Here is a 20,462-nt window from a genome sequence, read left to right on the forward strand (position 1 = left end):
GAACCGCAAGTCATATTTAAAACTGTAATTTACAATATAAACATTAAAGCATCCTTATACTATCACAATAAACCACAAAACCAGAAATAGTTACTGCTCAATAAGAAAGGGCAAAGTCAGTAAAATCTAATCAGTATGGAAATATTTGCATAAATATACAGAAAACCAAGTATTAAAAACCATTAACTCAGAAGGCTAATCTGAAAAGAAATGTCTTTAGGCCCAGTCAGAAAGCCAGTTCAGAAGCTGAGAGAGTTCCATATGGTTGGAGCCACTACTGAGAAAATACCTAATACTAGTGAGGGCGCAATCCTAACCCCTTATGTCAGTGCTTTCCAGCACTGACATAAAGGCACTGCAGCTCCGAGGTAAGGGAACAAACATTTCCTTACTTTGAGGAGGCCTCTGCGAGTGACAACCAACTGCAGGATGCAGCACATGTCCCATTGGCACCGCTATGCCAGTGCTGGAAAGCACTGACATAAGAGGTTAGGATTGCGCCCTGAGCGTCACATCCTCTCAGAAGAGAGCTATGGATAATTTTGCATGCTTGCAATGTTATAAAATTCTGCTATTTAACATTTACATAGTGCATTCCAAATGTACAGAACACTTCAAATGTATTATCTTGATATTGTGCTTATATCACAGGGGGGTCCAAGAACAGATCCCCACAGATACCAAGGCCCAAGCTGTATTTGCTATTTAAATCATGCTAAATGGAGTAAGAATAATATATTAGACACCTTGGCCCAACTCTCAGAATGCTAATTTACACTTATTAAAAAACATGCTTTGAATAGCACAAATGTACATTTTGCCCATAAAACAGGAAGCATTCAAGGGCATTATATATGACTGTGCAGCTATTTCTGTACAAAACACCAAAACAAACAAAAGTAGTTTTAAAAAGTTTACATTTCAGTCCCAGAGCAGTTTCCTGGACTTTAGTATGAGAATCAAAATATACACTGGGTTCTCAATATCCATGGTGGATTGGTTCCAAGATCATCCATGGAAACTGAAATCCATGGATGCTGGAGTCCCAGTGGGGGCAAGGTCGCAGCGCTGCAATTACTCAATTTGAGGTTGGGCTGGGACCACGGCCTACTCTACTGGCCTCCCTACACCTCAAAACACCTCCTGGATGTGACCGAAAGCAGTGGGTAAAAACTAGAAGTTGCTTGCAATGGTGTCCGGGAGGCGTTCTGAGACATAGGGAAGACATCTGCAATTGCTGGAATCTGCGGTTTCCAAGACGGTGGATGTCAAGAACCCACTGTACATGTCCATTCAACCAGTTCTACAGTTTTCTTGTATGTAAAAATAAGTATTTGTGTTTTATGTAGAGTACTGAATCAGCCAACTGAGACAAATGCAATCATATTCAAAGTATTTCTTGGGAATGCAAGAAACTCCAGCACTCTTTAAGCCTGAAATCCCACTGAAGCTTAACAGCACTTCAGAGTCAACAATGGTGCACTAGATTGTGGCCCTGAAATGTAAAAGAGATCACTTCAACGAATCATTTCCTATTTATTTTTTTACATCTATGAGAACAGATGGACTAACAGCCTGAACTAGCATGTCAAAAATAATTAAAATTCAACTGAAATCATGATTAAAGCAGCAGAGATCTGGAAATAGCATGTGCAGAAGGCCCAAAAGGCATCACAACAGCATAAACAGAAACACTGACATTTTGGTTTTTGACATTTTCCCTGGAACTCTAAAAAGGTTGCAAAGAAAACTGAGAACACAATCATTGTTTTAAGAGCAATGCTAGTAGTACATTACTGGACCCTAGCTGTATCTTGAAGCTGTATGCAAACATCTTGAAGAGGCCATCCCTGCTGACCAGGTCGAAAGCCTTCGTGAGATCTATGAAGGCTATAAAGAGTGGCTGTCGTTGTTCCCTGCATTTCTCCTGCAGCTGTCTAAGGGAGAATACCATATCAGTGGTGGACCTGTTGGCTCGGAATCCACACTGTGATTCTGGATAAACGCTCTCTGCAAGTACCTGGAGCCTCTTTAGTGCAACTCGGGCAAACAACTTTCCTACAACGCTAAGGAGAGAGATGCCACGGTAGTTGTTGCAGTCACCCCTGTCGCCTTTGTTCTTGTACAGCGTGATGATGTTTGCATCCCTCATGTCTTGAGGTACTCAACCTTCTCTCCAGCAGAGACAAAGGATTTCATGCAGCTCAGTGATGATGATCTCTTTGCAGCACTTTAGGACTTCAGCAGGGATGCTGTCTTTTCCAGGTGCCTTGCCAAAGGCAAGGGAGTCCAGGGCCACGTGAAGTTCTTCTAGGGTTGGTTCACTGTCAAGCTCCTCCAACACAGGCAGGCACTCAATGTTGTTCAGCGCTTCTTTGGTGACTACATTTTCTCTGGAATATAGCTCAGAGTAGTGCTGCACCCAGCGTTCCATCTGCTGCGCCCGATCCTGGATGACCTCGCCTGTTGCAGACTCCAGAGGGGCAATTTTCTTCTGTGTTGGACCTAGGGCCTGCTTGATACCATCATACATCCCCTTGATGTTGCCCGTGTCAGCTGCTATCTGTATCTCGGAACAGAGCTGGAGCCAGTAGTCGTTAGCACATCTCCTGGCAGTCTGCTGGACTTTGCTGCGAGCACCTTGGAGGACCTGCAGGTTGCGCTCACTGGGACAGGCCTTGTATGCTGCTTGAGCTCTCCTCTTTTCCTCAATGACCGGTGTCAACTCCTCAGAGTGGGCTTCAAACCAGTCTGCCGTCTTGTTGGTCTTCTTGCCAAATATGGACAAGGCGTTGAGAATCTTCAAGATTCTCCCCAAGATTGGATGTCCACCCAGGCTCCTCAGCATCATCAGATCCTTCCACAAGGACATGAAGGGCACTGTTGTCTTTGATGGCTCCACATCAGACCCCTTTGACATCCGAAGCGGCGTGAAGCAGGGCTGTGTTCTTGCACCAACCTTGTTTGGGATCTTCTTCGCTGTCCTGCTGAAGCAGGCCTTTGGAACTACAACAGAAGGCATCTATCTCCGGACCAGATCAGACAGAAAGCTCTTCAACCTCTCCAGACTGAGAGCAAAGTCCAAAGTCCAGCTGAAATGTCTGCGTGATTTCCTCTTTGCCGACGATGCAGCTATCACTACCCACTCTGCCAAAGATCTCCAGCAGCACATGGATCGTTTTAGCAAGGCCTGCCAAGACTTTGGACTGACAATCAGCCTGAAGAAAACACAGGTCATGGTTCAGGATGTGGACTCACCTCCCTGCATTACAATCTCTGCGCATGAACTGGAGGTTGTCCATGACTTTGTGTACCTTGGCTCAACAATCTCCGACACTCTTTCTCTCGATACCGAGCTAAACAAACGCATCGGTAAAGCAGCTACCACGTTTTCCAGACTCACAAAGACAGTCTGGTCCAACAAGAAGCTGACGGAACATACCAAGATCCAGGTCTACAAAGCTTGTGTCCTGAGTACACTTCTGTACTGCAGCGAGTCATGGACTCTTCACTCACAACAGGAGAGGAAACTGAATGCTTTCCACATGCGCTGCCTCCGACGCATCCTCGGCATCACCTGGCAGGACAAAGTTCCAAACAACACAGTCCTGGAACGTGCTGGAATCCCTAGCATGTATGCACTACTGAAACAGAGACGCCTGCGTTGGCTCGGTCATGTCGTGAGAATGGATGATGGCCGGATCCCAAAGGATCTCCTCTATGGAGAACTCAGGCAAGGAAAGCGCCCTACAGGTAGACCACAGCTGCGATACAAGGACATCTGCAAGAGGGATCTGAAGGCCTTAGGAGTGGACCTCAACAAGTGGGAAACCCTGGCCTCTGAGCGGCCCGCTTGGAGGCAGGCTGTGCAGCATGGCCTTTCCCAGTTTGAAGAGACACTTGGCCAACAGTCTGAGGCTAAGAGGCAAAGAAGGAAGGCCCATAGCCAGGGAGACAGACCAGGGACAGACTGCACTTGCGCCCAGTGTGGAAGGGATTGTCACTCCCGGATTGGCCTTTTCAGCCACACTAGACACTGTTCCAGAACCGCCTTTCAGAGCGCGATACCATAGTCTTTCGAGACTGAAGGTTGCCAACTACTACTACTATGCAAACATGGACCCACTGAAGTGAGTCAGACTTAAATAACAAAAAATAAACTTGGAAGGCTACACCATGTCAACACAGGCCACAAAATACTAATCTAGCTCCTTGACAGTTCAGCAGCATCTGAAAGTGAGTCTTCCTGTTCTACACTGCCTGTAGCCTTCAAGTATTCATGGACAACCCAACCAAAAGTCTCTACAGCAACTTCTCTGGAGTTGCTTAAAAAGCTCTGCTCCCTGAAAAGTGACCTTAGATGTAATGTGAGGCGATTATCTAAGCTTAGCTTGATTTAATGGCAAAAATTTCTCGTCCTGCAGGTGAGTATCTATGCAATTTACATTTAAAATTTGAATAAATTTAAGTGAATGAATATAATAGAGATGGAACTTATATGAATGAATGAAAGTCTCACGATTGCTTAAGGCCTATAAAAGGCCTTGAACAAAGCCAGGCCAGCCTTTCCTTTGCTGCTGCTTCACAGATGTGAAACCAAGCAGCAGAGGGACCCCTTGGCCCACAGCTCGCATGAGAGCTCCTTGAGCCAAGAGCAGTCATGGGCCAGTGCAGACTCAAACAAGTCTCCAGTGGACCAGAGGTTCATTGAAGACTGGTGGCTCCTCGTTGGCCGGATTGGGGGTCCCGAAGACCCCAACCGCTGGGAAACTGAATTACGTACAAGTGGTAAAATACACCCATTTCAATCTCTACATGTGATGAAACAACAAACACACATACAATGTGGCTTTTCTGTCCTAGTGATGACTTGGCAAGATTTCTACTCAAAAGTCCCTTTAACAACTAAACCTTCAAACAAGACCATTCAGAATGTTACTAAACCACAATATACCACATATTGCTTAGAACAATGGTTCTTTTAGCCCAGGACTCACTTTCTAGAATGATAACCTGTCAGAACCCACTGGAAGTGATGTCATGGCCGGAAGTGACATCATTAGGCAGGAAAAATTTTTAACAATCCTAGGCTGCAATCCTATCCACACTTACCCAGGAGTAAGCCCCATTGACTATCATTATTAAAAACATATACATTGCAGCCTTTTAAAAGTACAGATTTCCCCAAATGCAGTAACTTACCATGCTGGCATCATGTCTGATGTACTAAAAATATTGAAATGAATGGGCACCCACCTGAAATTGGTTCACAACCCACCAAGTGGGTCATGACCCACAGTCTGAGAAACAGTGGCTTAGAATATTTATAAATCTAGTAAAGATTTCATGGTAGCAAGTGATTTTCCTTCAACTCTTATGTCTTAGTAATATCACCAACTGCTCAAAACACTTCCCAGAAAATGAAAAAATGGTCACACTCATCAAAGCTATCCTACAGCCCTAGATGCTACACATCAACATGATAAACATCAACAGTTTAACATCTAAGCTAGCCATTTTCAACAACTGTGCTATGAGACACTAGTGTGCTGCGAGAGGTCCACAGGTGTGCCACAAGAATTTGGGGGAAGATCATTTATTAGTAGGGCTGATGGCGATGTGAGCCCCCACTGGCAGCATGGTACGCCTTGTCAATTGTCACAAACCTGATGTGTGCCTTTGACAATTCTGATGCCTTGTCAGTGTGCCACAAGATGAAAAAGATTGAAAATAGCTTATCTAAGCTAAACTACCGTAATATAATGTTTGTGGGACCACCTTTAAAGTAGGCACGGATATTACATTTAGTTCAGAACACATCATGGAGTTCTGCATCATAGAGCTTAGCATCGCATTATTTTCAGCCCTTCAACTGGCTTCCTGTGAGCACTTCCTGTTAGCATTTGCAGACTGCAAGGAGCCAGTGAGACACAGGAGTCAGTAAGAGAAGCATGCAATTAACAACAAATAAGCCACTTGCGTGATGGGGGGGGGGAGATTTTTGAACCATAGGTAACTGAAACTGTGGCTACAGGATCCATGAATGGGGAGGGGGGGCACTCCTGTATCTTGTTTAAGCTTAACAGTTTCACAAGCTCCTGGTCTGTTTCTGAACACAATTCAAAGGCTCCTTCTAATGTCAGAGGGGAAAAGAAGTATTACACAGCTTCAGAACTGGTTACCTGAAAGATTGCTTAGTCCCACATCAACCTGCCCTACGCACAGAGATCAAAGGCCTTCCTCCAGGTGTCTCCAACAACTCATATTGCAGCAGGTGGTGACCAAAGAGAGAGCCTTGTCAGTATCGGCACCCCAACTGTGAAATAGTTTCTTCAGAGAGGCTTGCCTGGTACCTACATACATTTATAGCTTTTCAGCCCTAAGCTGATTTTGATTTTCCCAGGAATTTCATTCTAATGGCATTCAGTAATTTGTTCTCATCTACTATTTGTGTCATTGTTTTATAAATGTCATTGTTTTATTGTACCAATCTCATAAACCACTCTGAAAATATTTATATTGAAGGGTGTAATATACATTTTAAAATGTAAAAAAAACATTTCCTATGACTGATCTACATGTTTAAAACAAAACTCAATTTAATTCTAGTCCCACATAAAAATATGACCATTTACACCCTGTGGGCCAATGACAGTGAACTACTAATGGCAGTCACAAGTTTAATAGCTCCCTAGGCCGCTGCTACTTCTTCAGAGGAAATGTCGGTGACTGGAGCTGGTGTCATTGCTCTTGGCATTTTGACTAGTGCTGCCACATCATGTTTCAGGCACAGCAGCAGCTGCCGCATAAACTTTCAAGGGACCCACAAATCAGTGGAACGAAGGAACATCATGCAAGTATCCCCTACTCTTTCCATTATCGGTCTGGATCCAACAATGCTGTATTCACACATGGATACTTGCTGCTTCAGCAAGTGCAAATAACTGCAGTGAGACAGTTCATGAAACCTCCAGCTCTGCACACACAGTTGGAAATGCACACATGGTTGATCAGTATGCGTATAAATTATTTCCCTTGTTATTTCATCTTCCCTCCCACCCATTGCTGTTTATGTCTTACTCATTCCAATCAGGTAGGAAGTTCCAGTAAAGATAGTAGTGACAGCTACCAAGGGAATCACCTGTTGACTTTCTCTGGACTCCCAATTCTACCCATGGACCACAAGAATCAGATCCTAGTTTTTATGAATAAAGTAACTGAATAGCTTTTGGAATCCAATTTTAAAAAGTTAAGAAAAAGCAAGTGTGTAGGTCACTGGCTTACAATGGCAACAGTTTAAAACCCATTTAATAATGGAGTATCAGGCTTGAACCTTAGCCTACATACTATACTGTAATTAAGCTTAAGTAAGCATACATTAGTAAGTGTATACTAAGTAACTGTTAAGTCTTTCTCTGCTTCTACTTCTCTCCCTTGCGTCTTTTAGATTGTGAGCCTTTGAGGGCATGGTTATCTTCTCATTCTACACAAAGTTCAATGCACAAAGGTGGACTGTAACAACATGTTCCACTCAAAATGACTCAATTTAAAAATAGGATAACATACCATCTCTTAAGCCATGATTTTATAATCATTTGGTACAAATCATTGTTATCTGTATACTGCTTGGGATAAAGCAGAATAAAAACACTTTAAATAATAAATTTGTATCACATTATCAACATATGCTAAGCATACTACAGCTCCATTTTGTTTGGGGATAAGGACCAGGAAGTTCAGCCAAAGGGGTTCATGGAAAGGTGGAAGTTTGGCCACCCCTGTTGTATACTATACTGCCCAACCTCAAGAGGGATACCATAGAGCTAGAGGGGATACAGTGATCAAGGAGTTGTCACCTTCATTAAGAGAGGCTTAAGTAGTTTGGGCTTTTTAGCTTAGAACAAAAAAAATAAAGAAGAAGACAAGGTAATGGCAAAAGTTTAAGAAACTTTTAAGGTCTAAAAAAAACACACACACATAGTTGCCGATTCTTTTTTATCACTTACGATAAATACCATAGTTCTGATAAAAACAGTGGATTTCACCATAGACAGGTTTATAATTCTGCAATGCTTATAGGTTTATAAGTTTATAATGCTTATACCCCTGCTAATTGGGTAAGTACCCCTGCTAATTGGGTAAGAGGCACTTTTTCAAGTGGGTGCTCCTTTTTTTAGCAGGGGGAGAGTAACTGGCCCACCTCACCCCAGCACTGTCTGTTCTAGTGGCTGTCTGCTGGTATTCATTTGCATCTTTTTAGATTGTGAGCCCTTTTCGGACAGGGAGCCATTCAGTATTTGATTTTTCTCTGTAAACAGCTTTGTGAACTTTTAGTTGAAAAGCAGTATATAAATACTGTTAATAATAATAATAATAATAATAATAATAATAATGCTTTTTTATAATGCTAACAGGTTTATAATGCTGCAATGTAAAAATATTATACCCTAACATAAGATTAATATAAACTTACCTTTTATATACAAATAGGGTACCTTCTATGTCCGTCTTCTCCTATAGGACACAAGAGCAAAAAATTAGTTTAAGCATTTCATTAAACACAAGCCTTATAGTATTCAAACCTTTTCCATTTAAAAGGTCAAATTAAAAGTACTGGCCCTGTATATCTGAAAGGCCAGGCCAGTTTAATCTTAGGACTAGTCATCCCACTAAGAAAGTGCTTAGACCAGTGTTTCTCAACCAGCGATACTGGTGGTGGTGTTCAATGGTACTTTCGGGACCTCCAGACCCCTACTTCCTGGCAGCAAGACCAGCAAATCAATACAACAAGCAGCAGTAGAACTTGGGCAGAACTCCAGTGTACACTTTCCTGTGCTTGAAAAAGCCCCCCTGTTAGCCCTGAGCCTCTTACCAGTGTTTGTCATCTCTGGCTTCTCAATCTGGAACTAACTGGCGATGGCATCATCACCAGTTACTTCCAGTGGTACTCCAATAGGTGGACCATGCAAAGCAACACAGTGGGGGATAAATGTTGAGAAACGATGGCTTAGATATACAGACACCTGCATTCGTTAGTGGACCTAGGCAAACACAGTTGTACAATCATCTATTTCTCATGGCTTTTGAGGGGTCTGTAGTGATAAAAAGGTTACAATTTGTAAAAAAAAGGTAAAAAGAACCTCAGCTCTAAAATATGTGGAAGAACAACAAGAAATGTGATTTGAAGCTCTCTGTGCACATGCTCTCTCAAAAACAGATTCAAAGCATCAGTATATCCGATACAATTCCCAAAACTAACCTTCTAAAAATAAGTCTTAAGTAAGGGTGACTGGGCACATCAGAGTAGACCGCTCAGGTTCAGAAGACACTTGAATCTACTTTCCATGATCCTGCAGGATGTAATTAGCATTTCTGTGTCTGCAGACACCTGCACAGCTATGCACAGAGGCTTCAACAGTGCATAAATCATTACTCTTTCATTCCATGCTTGCAAACATTAATGCAAATTGGAATCTCTGCCAGGGGTACCATTTCAAATTGGAGAGACAAAGATTCAGCCAGGTCCAAAAGACCCCACTCTAAGAGACATGCCAGGTTAAGAACAGCACATTTAAACACATTTTCTGCATTTCTTTTTTGGGGCCCTATAATAACTTCAGTGACATTGCCTGCACAGGTCACAAACATGGGGGGCAAGAGCAAAGAGATTTGGTACATTTCACATACATGCTTAGCAGGTTGGCCAATTTAATATATAAACAACCACTCCATGTGTAGAATCTGTGAACCAGCCAAGGTACCTATGCAGGCAATTATCTAGATCAGGGGTGGGCAAATTCCAGCCCACAGGCCCTTGGGGCCTCCCAATCTGGCCTGCAGGGAGGCTCCAATGAGTCTCTGGCCTGTTGGAGCCCACGCTGGCCCATGACTGCTGGTTCAACTGCCAGATGACAGCTGTGGGCCAAGTTAGACCAAAGTCTTTTACAGTCTCTACATGTTTTCTGCTTTTCCCTGGGCATTATTTTAACCTTCCAGTCGTCCTCCCCCAATTGCGTCTGACCGATTTATGCCTCCATGTGTTTCTGGCTTGGTCTCTAAGTTTTCACTGTACAAGAATGTGGCAAACAGTTCATAGTTCTCATGTGGTTCTACATGCCTATATTATAGTTCTCATGTGTATTATAAATAAGCTCAATAAAATTCATTCATTCACTCATATAAGTTCTGCCTCTAATGTATTCATTTATGTAAGTTTATTTAAATTTGAAATGTAAATTAATTCTTTTCTTTCCCTGGCCCTCAACACAATGTTAGAGAGATGATGTGGCCCTCCTGCCAAAACATTTGCCCACCCCTGCCCTAGATAAGAAAAGCACTGGAGAAAGGTGGGGCAAGCTCATTATCACTGTGATCAGTGATTTTCAACCTTTTCCATCTCACTGCACACTGACAAGGCACTAAAATGGTCAAGGCACACCACCAGGTTTTTGACAATTGACAAGGCACACCATGCTGCCAGTGGGGGCTCACATCTTCCACTGGCCCTACTAATAAATGACCTTCCCCAAATCCCTGTGGCACACCTGTGGACCACTCACGGCACACTAGTGTGCCACAAATGGCTGGTGTAGATACTTGACTATAAGTCGATCTCACAGATAAGTTGAAGGCAGATTTAGGAGCCAAAATCAAGGAACTTTCTATGACCCTTGGATAAGGGGATGCTTGGAGGGAGAGGGGCTGGGACTGCCCTGCCTCCTGGGAGGGAGGGGGAGGGGCTGCCTTGGAGGGAGAGGGTGGGACTGACTCCCGGGAAGTGGGGCTGAGCAGGACGCTCTCGCTCCTTCCAGCGGCCAGCGTGGCGAGGGGAGAGGGCGGCCAGCACTGCCCGGGGGGCTCGCCCTCGCTCCCTCCCGGGGGGCGGCGGAGGTGCTCCTGCCGGCCACTCACCCACTCGTTGGCCTTGGGGCTGAAGCTGTAGAGGGCCACCTGGCCGGTGACGTCGGCGATGCTGGTGATGTAGGGGTCGTTCTGCTTTAAGGCCGCCAGGCTCATCTCCTGCCCCGCTTTGCTCAGCGCCTCCATCTTGGAGCCGCGGAGGGGAGGGAGGAAAGGGGGCGCGAGCAGCGGCAGGCACGCGCCACACTCCGCTCCGCCGGCAGAAACGGCTCCCGCGCCTTTGGTTCCGCTGCCCGCCTGGTCCCGCCCAGCCTCCCTCCTTCTGGCCAGCCTCAGGCACTCTGCCGGGCCTGTGCCTGCCTACTCAGAAGTAAGCCCCATTGGAGTCAGTGGGGCTTGCTCCCAGGAAAGGCTGCACAGAACTGCAGCCCCAGAGCCCGTCCTAGGCATGACTACTCAGAAGTAAGCCCCATTAAAGTCAATGGGGCTAACTCCCAGGAAAGTGTGGACAGGACTGCAGCCTCAGAGAAGCAGCTGTGGGTGGGGGATGCTTTTTAAAACAAGATGACCATTAAGTGCCAATTCCACTTGGTAGCACCAAGTACCACCACATTAAAAGGGTGTTGACAGTCCAGGTGTTCAACAGGTTTTTCTGGGGCCTCTTTTTGCTTTATGTTGGAGGGAATTTTTTTCAATAAAAACTAAACTAAAAATATATATAATTATTATAATTCTAATAAAAAATGTAATTTTTAAAAATAAAAACAATAACTTCAGTCAGATTTAGTATTTGGAAACAATTTACTCAAAGCTGGCCTGGCCAAAAAGTTCCAAACAGGGATGCTTTCATTGTTCCACAGCTGCTGTTCTTTTCTTACTGCGGTTCCCAACATTTTTTCTCTTGCGTATGCCTTGGCAGCCCATTTCTATAAATTGTACCCCTCAAATTAGTCCTTCAAGGCATTCTAATGCCAGCCCCACAAGGCATTCTAATACAGAGCTGCCTTTTCCCTCTATTATTCAATTCTTTTCAAGTACCCCTAAAGGTCCTGGCAAGCACCCCAGGGTACACATACCCCATGGTTGGGAACCACTGTTCCATTACAGTAACCTGGGAAAAACATATAAAGGTGTTGCACTGACACATCTGAGTGCTTTTGTCCATCTTCTACCATGTTGGGTGAGCTCTTGACTATAAATCATTTTTAGTCTTATTTCGTGCTCTATCCAATACCTCAAAGTGGCATAAAAATATAGTTTAGGCTGCAAGTCTGTACACACTTTCCTGGGAGTAAGCCCCATTGAACACAATTTGACTTACTTCTATGTAGACATGCACAGGCTTGTGCTCTGAGGTGTTACATTTGTGCCATCCCACGCTTCAAGGGACTGAGAACAAGATCTTAACCTCAAAACAACCATGTGAAATAGATTGGGCTGATATTGTCAATGCTTAAAATCAAAAACTTGTGGTGGGATTGGAGGCTTTGGATGGAATGTGCCTGCGTTGAAGCTAGGAACAGAGCCCAGAACAGGTCTGGAAGTGGAATTATGGATCCTAGGCAAGATTTTGTTAGAGTATTTATTTATCAATACTATTTTATGCTACCAATCTCAAAGAGACTTGAAGTGGCTCACAAAATCTAATAAAAACAACCAACCAATTTTTAAAAACTGGTGCTCTGCCAGTACTGCTGGCCTAGGCTGTCGGAAAAAGTGCGATAAGGCACTTTTGCACCACCAGAACTGATGTGACACTGGTGCTGAGCCCAGTGCCAGTCAGTGCTGAACCTTAGTACCCAAAGCTTGCCACCAAGAGCTCCCAGCTGGCAGGAATGGTAGGACTGGCTGGCAGCTGGCAGCGGGACTTTTGGGGGCAGGGGGAGGGAGGGGGAGGGCATGAGTGGGCCCAGGAGGCGGGCAGAGATGGCAACAGGCTCTACTGCTGTATCCTGACCCCCCTACCAGACCGGGAAACCTGACATGGTCTTGTCAGTTCTATGCCAGCTCAACAGCAGGCAAAGATCTGAGGAGACCCATTGGGGCTGCCTGAGTCTTACACAGGATAGGGGAATATTTGTTCCCTTTAACCCGAGGAGACCTGGTGCTGCTTTCCTACCCCACAGGATGCAGTGGTCACCATTTTGGTGCCACTGTAACCCTGGGCACTAGGGAAGCATAGGATTGGGCTGTTTGACCCTAATAAGTCAGACAGTGGACTTGCTAAACCAATGTCTGAGATCAGATATGGACTGGATAAGGGTTTTAATAGACTGAAATTCAATCTATTAAATACTGATTACTAAATTAGTAAATATTTGTAATGTTAAATACTATTAAATACAGATAATACTGATATATTGTTATCTATTATTCTATTTTATGTATTTTATGACTTTTAAATGTTGTTAGCCACCTTGGGTGCTCTCCGGAGAGAAAAGTGAATTATAAATAAATAAATAAATGTTGTTAGAGAGTTGTTCATCTGACAAAGGCAGTGATTTTAAACTTCTAGATAAGGTTGCTCTCCACCCCTAGAGGATCAAGCTTGCAGGAGCTTGCTGTTAGATCTGGTCTTAATGTTAGATGCTCAGATGGTATCAGTAGCACCAGGCACCTTCTACCAGTGAGATTGTTGTGTCCGTGCAACTACTCCTGGATAGAGATTGCAGGTTATGGTCATCCGTGTCCTGGTTGTTGGAAGAGCCACAGCATGTGAGCTGAGCCAACCAGCATATTCTTTGCAAGCGTGTAAATGTTGGCCTCCACCAGTACAGGGAGTTACTTGCTCTCTAGCTGTTACTAGACTTCTCCTTTGGCTTCTTTTTCCTCTCTTTTTTTCTGAAGGTCTTTTTTTGTTCTAGTAAAACTCTTAACAAAAGTCAGTTTTGCTGTGTGTGGAACTGCTTTAAGCCATTTCTGCCCAACCTTGCATATATGCAACAGGGACCAAATGTGTACACTTGCTTAATCCCTCAGCTATGCGAACACTGGTAACATATACTGTTAATTAGGCCACTGCAATATTTTATGGTGTAGGCTGCCTTTGCTGACTGCCTGGAAGCTACAACTGGTGAAGGACATCAAAAAGAACTGGTGCTTTGGAACTCATTTTGCCAGTTATGGGGGGACGGGACTTCATTGACTTTTTCATTTTGGGACACAATGCAAAACATTGGTTTTAACCTTTAATGCCCGTGATGGTTTGGGATCCAGAGACAGGAATCAACAACAACCTGTTAATTCAGGATCCTAATCTGGGTGCCCCAGCCATCTGAGATTAGGCACGTATTCACTAGGGAAAAAGCCTTTCAGTGGCCACTCCAAAATTATGAAATACTGTCACTAGGACTGCTTGCCTGGCACCAAGCTTGTTAAAGCTTTAGGCACCAGGCCAAGACTCTGTTATGCACCCAAGCTGTTAATTGATATTTTGTTGCTGTTTTAATTACATTATGCTGTTCTGCTATTTTGTGCTCAGTTGTTTAATGTTATTAGTTTATTCCAGTGGTACTCAAACTTTTCCGGCCAGTGGCTCCCTTGACCCCCATGGCTGTTGGCCATGACTCCCCATCATGTTCCTGAGGGCTGGAAGTGACATCATTAAACAGGAAGTGGCCAGAAATATTAACTATATTAAATATATTAAATATAATATATATTTATTAAATATATATATAATTATATATAATTATAAATTAAGAGGCAAAGAAGGAAGGCCCATAGCCAGGGAGACAGACCAGGGACAGACTGCACTTGCTCCCGGTGTGGAAGGGATTGTCACTCCCGGATTGGCCTTTTCAGCCACACTAGACGCTGTGCCAGAACCACCTTTCAGAGCGCGATACCATAGTCTTTCGAGACTGAAGGTTGCCAATACAATACAATAAATTAAATATAAATAATATAAATTAAATATAATTATATTTATTATAATATATTAAATATATATTAACTATATTAATATTAATAATATTAATCATATCATTAATTAAATGCATTAATTAAATGATCTTTAAATATATTATTAATACACAGCAATATACATGCTTTATAAATGATCAGCTGCTGATCACTGTTGGAGACAGGATGCTGGAGTAGGTAGATTTTGTCTGGTCCAGGAGGACTCATTTTTTTAAACTTTGTAAGCATACCAATAGAATTGTTTTATCAAATGAACTTTGTGGACAACCAGTCTGACCAACATTACACACACACACACTCCTGTGGACCCCAATCCAACTAGTCATTTCTCCCATTCTCCTTGGATAGAACTGAATCCTTTTTTAATTTAATGAAATTAAATTTTTCCAGCAGCTGGTGGGGAAAACAAAAATAGACCATGAAAATATATCAGAGCTGATAAGGGTTTGGTTAGGAAGCTGATTTGTCTCCTATGCTAGGAGATGCACAGCTCAGGCCTATGCATGTCTACTCAGAAGTAAGTCCCATTAGAGTCAATGGGGCTTACTCCCAGGAAAGTGTGGATAGGATTGGGCTGGCAATCACTTCATCAATGGCTGATGATTCATCACTTTAAAAATACAGCCTCTCCTCTTCTGTCAAACAACAAGATTAATAAATCACTTTAAAGTCAGTACCCATTTTCTGCTCCTTGTCAAGTAAACTGTGTGCTTCTCTCCCCCCCCCCCCCTTTGCCAACTGCATGGAAACAACTTTAAGACCCCTGGTGACTGGTAAAATAGGAAGCATTTTATTTGGGGAGGGGGAGGAAAGCGGGAAAGTTTGGAGATCAAAAGGGGGGAGTGGAAGAGGGAGGGGGTTGAAAAGAGATTTCACTTTGATGAGAAGCGGTCCCAGGCTGGGAACTAGGAACCAACCAGACAAGGATCAGCAAAGGTTAAGGACTGCAAGCTGAGCATGCTCGGTATTTGCCAGATGGGGGTTGGAGTTGAAGAGCGAACACAGAAGGTGGCAGCCTCGGAGTGGAGGGAGAAGAGGCAGCAGCCACTCTCACAACTGAGCAACTCCCATTTCCTCTGCTTTAAAATAAAGCACAGACGATGGGCAGAAGATGGGCTCTTATTCTGCCCCGGGGTGTGACTGTATCGCTGTGAGAGGACATTCCGCACCTCCCCTTTGAGTCTCTTTTGAGACTCCAACAGAGTCTCCCTTTGAGATCCAACAGAGTCTCTTTGCAGGAAATGCTGCATTGTGGCAGGTGTTAGAAGATCTCAGAAATCCCTCTCGAACTGCAAGTGCAACATGATATGAGCTGATAACAGAATCAAGTGGCAGTTGCTGTTAATTGATTCTTTTCCTCTTTAGTTCTCTAACACCTCTTTTGAATTCTAGTGAATTGAACACTTAAGTTCTCCTCTCTTAATTTTCTTTATTCTTGAAGCACAAAACAAATATTACTGTACGTGTATTTCCCAAAGATGTTTTTATTGCCCTGGAGCTTCCTTTCCTATATTCTACATATGAACCTTCTTTATTCTCCATCTGACAGCCCTTGAAGATCATTTGGAAACTCCATCTAGAAATCTATTAATACTGGTAGCTGTTATGAATTGGTACCCAGCACCAATAGTGGTGGGATGACCCCAGTTGTGTGCAGTAGTGGATGAAGCAGGTGGCTGGGGGTCAGGTGCCAGGCTGCATGGAGGTGTCGGAGAGGCCAGGAGCATTCATGGGGCAACTGGGTTGGCCTCTTCCCCAGAGCTCCAGGTGTTTTCCGGGCTCTTTGGGGGCACACGCAGTGATACCTGTTTAAAGTGGTGAGCACCGCGAATTGGGCCCATCCACCCTCCCTTCTCTCCATGTGGCTCTGAAATAGCATCCTTCCAGAAGTGGGGGAGGATGGCAGGCATGGGGATGACACAGGGGGGAGATGTCACTGTGCCATTGCATCACCCAGCCCCTGGTGCCATTAGGCCCCAGGACATTTCTGTTTGTGTGTTTGAAACTTTAGTCAAGTGCAGAATATTTGCTGAACATTAGTGGGGTTATGGCAGTAGGTGTAGTGTACACTGTAAAGGCATCACACGTAGCATGACAGGTAGAGCATTCATGACAATACTCATTTCCCACTCACAGAGGCAAAAGGTGGGATTGTTCTTTCTCACCACACCCTGCCTACAGCTGAGTGAGCAGAATGCGAGAGGAGAGGTGATAGTGGCACCCATGGCATTTTGTTCCCCTTTCACCCTATAGCAATGCTGCAGGGAGAAAGGGGTGCTGGTGTCCTGATCCCCCCCTTGCTTGATCTCAACAAGAGGGAAGAGGATTTAAGCACCAACAGGATGACTCCATCAGTAGTGGGCTGGAGGAAGGTGGCAGACCCATTGCTGCAGATCACCAACCCCCTCCAAGGCACAGCTCAATGCAAAGCTTACAAGTTGCATCATCTGTGGGCCAGCTCTGATGTTCTGTGCCAAGGAGACTGTCCATCATTTTTATGAGCAGCATAGGAATAGATGGCTCAACTAGGGAAACGTGTTATCAAGCAACTTGGAGCGTACATGCCTCTGAGTATCAGTGCTTAACTAAACGGTGGCATTGCAAAAACCTTTTCTAAATTGATTGCCCCCAGATTGGCTCCAGTCTCTTTCCTTTGCCTGGGTTGTTTAGGACCTTGAATGTAGGAGTTCATAGCAAGGGATGGTGATAAAAACTGAACTCACAGGAGTCTGCTTTATACTGAATCAGACTATGTAGTTCAGTACAGTGTTATCAATGTAGATTCACAGTGTCTTTCCAGGACTTCAGGCACAGATTTTTCTCTGCCCTGTGTAAAATGCCAGAGATTGAATTTGGGACTTTCTGCATGAAAGCAGGTGCTTTGCCACTAAGCCTTGGCTCTTTCCTATGGAACTGCTAATAACTTGTATCTGAGATATGAAAGATTAAAGAGTTGATGTATGTCTATTCCTTGTCATTGGTGGCTGTATTATGCCTGCAGGCATTATTCAAATGGATCTCTGCTTTCATGGTTAATTTCACCAACATGCTTGACTGTGCTGGTAAAATACGATAAAAGGACAATGAGAAAAGATAGGCTAAGCAGCAAAATGTATCTCTTCGAATTACTTTCGTTTAGAACCAAGCATAAGCATTGCACTGTCTTTTGGCTGAAATCTCCACTGTGATATTTTTAGTTTTGCTGAGGGCTAATGTCAATTGGTTGTTATTTACAGTTAACAGGGCAAATACATGGTAAATGACAGTTCATGAAAACGGTTTCTCCTATAGAATAATTATTTAACTACACTGCTCAGGTGACTAATTTAGGGTGTCCTTTCGTCCCTTTTATCCGTAAGTTTACACACTTCTAGGCCTCCCAGGAAGAGAAAAGTGTGAAAAGACTAATGTGAATTGATATGCTGTTTGTTCTTTCCTATGAAGCTGGCAAAATCCTTTAGGAAATTGTTAAGAAGTGGGAAACATTAAAGAAACTATGAATAATTGAAAGCATGTAATTTAATAAAGTATAACAGCATAAAACAGCGTTTAGTGTCCTGTGTGCTCCCTGGTAGTTGTGGATTTATCTACTATCACCAGTTAAGGTTCAGCTAACAGATGTGAAATGGCCATTGTTGAAAGAAAATGGATATAAAAGCTCGGTTGGTGATCCAATAAGAACAGCTGCTGAAAATGGCTAGTGTTCTTTCTACAGCAAAGCTGTTCTCCCAACCGCAGCAGGAAGGGTTGATATAGGTCACAGGCAGCCCTCCTTACATTGCTCAAGAACATTAGAAGGATTAATAATTTATGGATTATCTCCTCGAAACAATGATCTGGTGCAGACAGGTAATCCAATCCCCTGTATCCTTCTACCATGGGATGCCATTTCATCGGGGGATTGTGCGAGGGTGGCAACTTTTCTAGAAAGGCAGCATCAGCTTGCCAGCTGGAGACATACAAATTGCAGGAATTTGCTTCATGAATATGACATCTTCCGTTTGAGAAGTCAGTGCTGTAATCACACAGGTAAAGCTTTCTCATCCATAAGTGTGTGGTTCACAAATTGTATTCATTTTTGTTCTCCAGAAATCTGTTTCTGAAGGCAGCACTAGGTAAATGGAGACAGCCTATCATTAATGCAGAAATGAAGCTGAGATGACATTTGCATTTATGTTCTGATTCTTGGTATATACATGTGGAGGAAGGGATCGGGTGCAAGTTGACGGTGTATGCTTCCGTATAAGCCATGAAGCGTGCATTGGATTGCAGCTGGACTCTGTCATCTAAACTCTGTAGAATAACATGTATTGTACATAGCAAATACCACTATTTGTAAAGAAGAGGGGAATACCCAGTTTTTGTCTTCAGGAAGTAAGCCAAAACAATACAAAATGGGGTGTTCAATAACAATGACATTTGACTATTGGGAGCAATGGCTTCATAATTCTTAGTATGGCTCACCCCTCTCCCCTAAATTTCACTGCAGTCCTAGGAAAAGGAGGTTTAACTTGAAACCAATGAGACTTATTTCTGAGGTAATCTGGTGAGCTACCTGGGTAGTCTCTCTTTGTTCAGATGGACCCATCTCTCAGTTCTCTGAACTCAGCCAGAAGCCATACAAGTGGTTGCATCACCCTGTGTTTGCCCCATGATGATGATGAATATTTATACAGTATACTGCTTTTCAACAAAGCATTTCCAAAACAGTTTACATAGCAGAACCAGTAGAAAAAATAAATAAAAGCTGGGCCTCTTGCCACCATTGTGCCCTCTGCACATCTCAGCATTCCAAGCTAACATTTGGGAACCATAACAGGTTTCTTCATGTGGAGAAGATTAAACTCGTTTTCAAAATGGCCACTGCAGCCTTTTTAACAAGCTTCGGTATTCAAAGCTGTCTATAGATCTGGTGTACAAACTTTCATATGTGGTTTCGAAGGTAGGATAAAGGGGTTTCTTCTGAGGACCACAACTAGGAAGTAGATAACGAGCTGTGTTCTGTATGTCACTTGTATGAAATAATCCCAGTGTTTGTAGTTGGCCTAAGACCTTAGTCACACAGATTTGATGATGCACTTTTAAATCAGGGTTGTTAACCACTGCTTATCATAAGGATATGTATTTCATAATCGTCTCATTATTTTAATGTGTACAGTTGGGTAAGGGGTGCTTCCAAATTTGACTTTGCCACTCAGATTTACAAATGTTTTGTTGCACACTCCCTTCTTCCCAAAGGAGAAAGAAGTTCCAGGGTAAAGCTACTTTGGTGTGGTTTCCTTTGAAAAGATAGAGAGCACTAGAAAGTTACTGTGTATGTTTTTGTAATACAGTAGTTGATCTATCCACAAGCATACAAACAGAATGTAGGTTGAAGCAATTAACATATGTATTCCTGCCAGGCAGCACATCTGCCAGTGCACATCAGATTAGTAGAGACACCCTTGAACCTCAAAGTGCATTCAGTCAACTCTCAGCTCTCGCTCGTGTTTGTGCCCAAACAGCAAAACTGCAGTTTATTCACACACATCTCTTCCATCAGCTTCTTCCCTATAGCTGATGGTGGGCAGAGGAAGCAGAGCTGTGGAGTTGGTATACGAGACATCTGATTCCTGCTTTGACTCCACCCAAAATTATTTCTGGCTCCAACTCCATTACTCTGATTTCACCCTGCCAAA

At 43.5% G+C, this 20,462-nt stretch overlaps 1 protein-coding gene across 1 annotated transcript in view; it reads right to left on the bottom strand.

The window, feature by feature from the left end:
* DCP1A (decapping mRNA 1A) overlaps positions 1-11,046 on the bottom strand; it is a 59,730-nt gene extending 48,684 nt beyond the window's left edge. The window contains exons 1-2 of the mRNA XM_066617214.1: positions 10,912-11,046; positions 8,474-8,514 (exon numbers count right to left, since the gene is read on the bottom strand). Of these exons, the coding sequence (XP_066473311.1) occupies positions 8,474-8,514; positions 10,912-11,046 (176 nt within the window). The remainder of the gene's footprint in view (positions 1-8,473; positions 8,515-10,911) is intronic.
* Between the last annotated feature and the right edge of the window lie 9,416 nt (positions 11,047-20,462).

The sequence above is a fragment of the Tiliqua scincoides genome, chromosome 2, assembly GCF_035046505.1.
Source record: "Tiliqua scincoides isolate rTilSci1 chromosome 2, rTilSci1.hap2, whole genome shotgun sequence".
NCBI lineage: Eukaryota > Metazoa > Chordata > Lepidosauria > Squamata > Scincidae > Tiliqua > Tiliqua scincoides.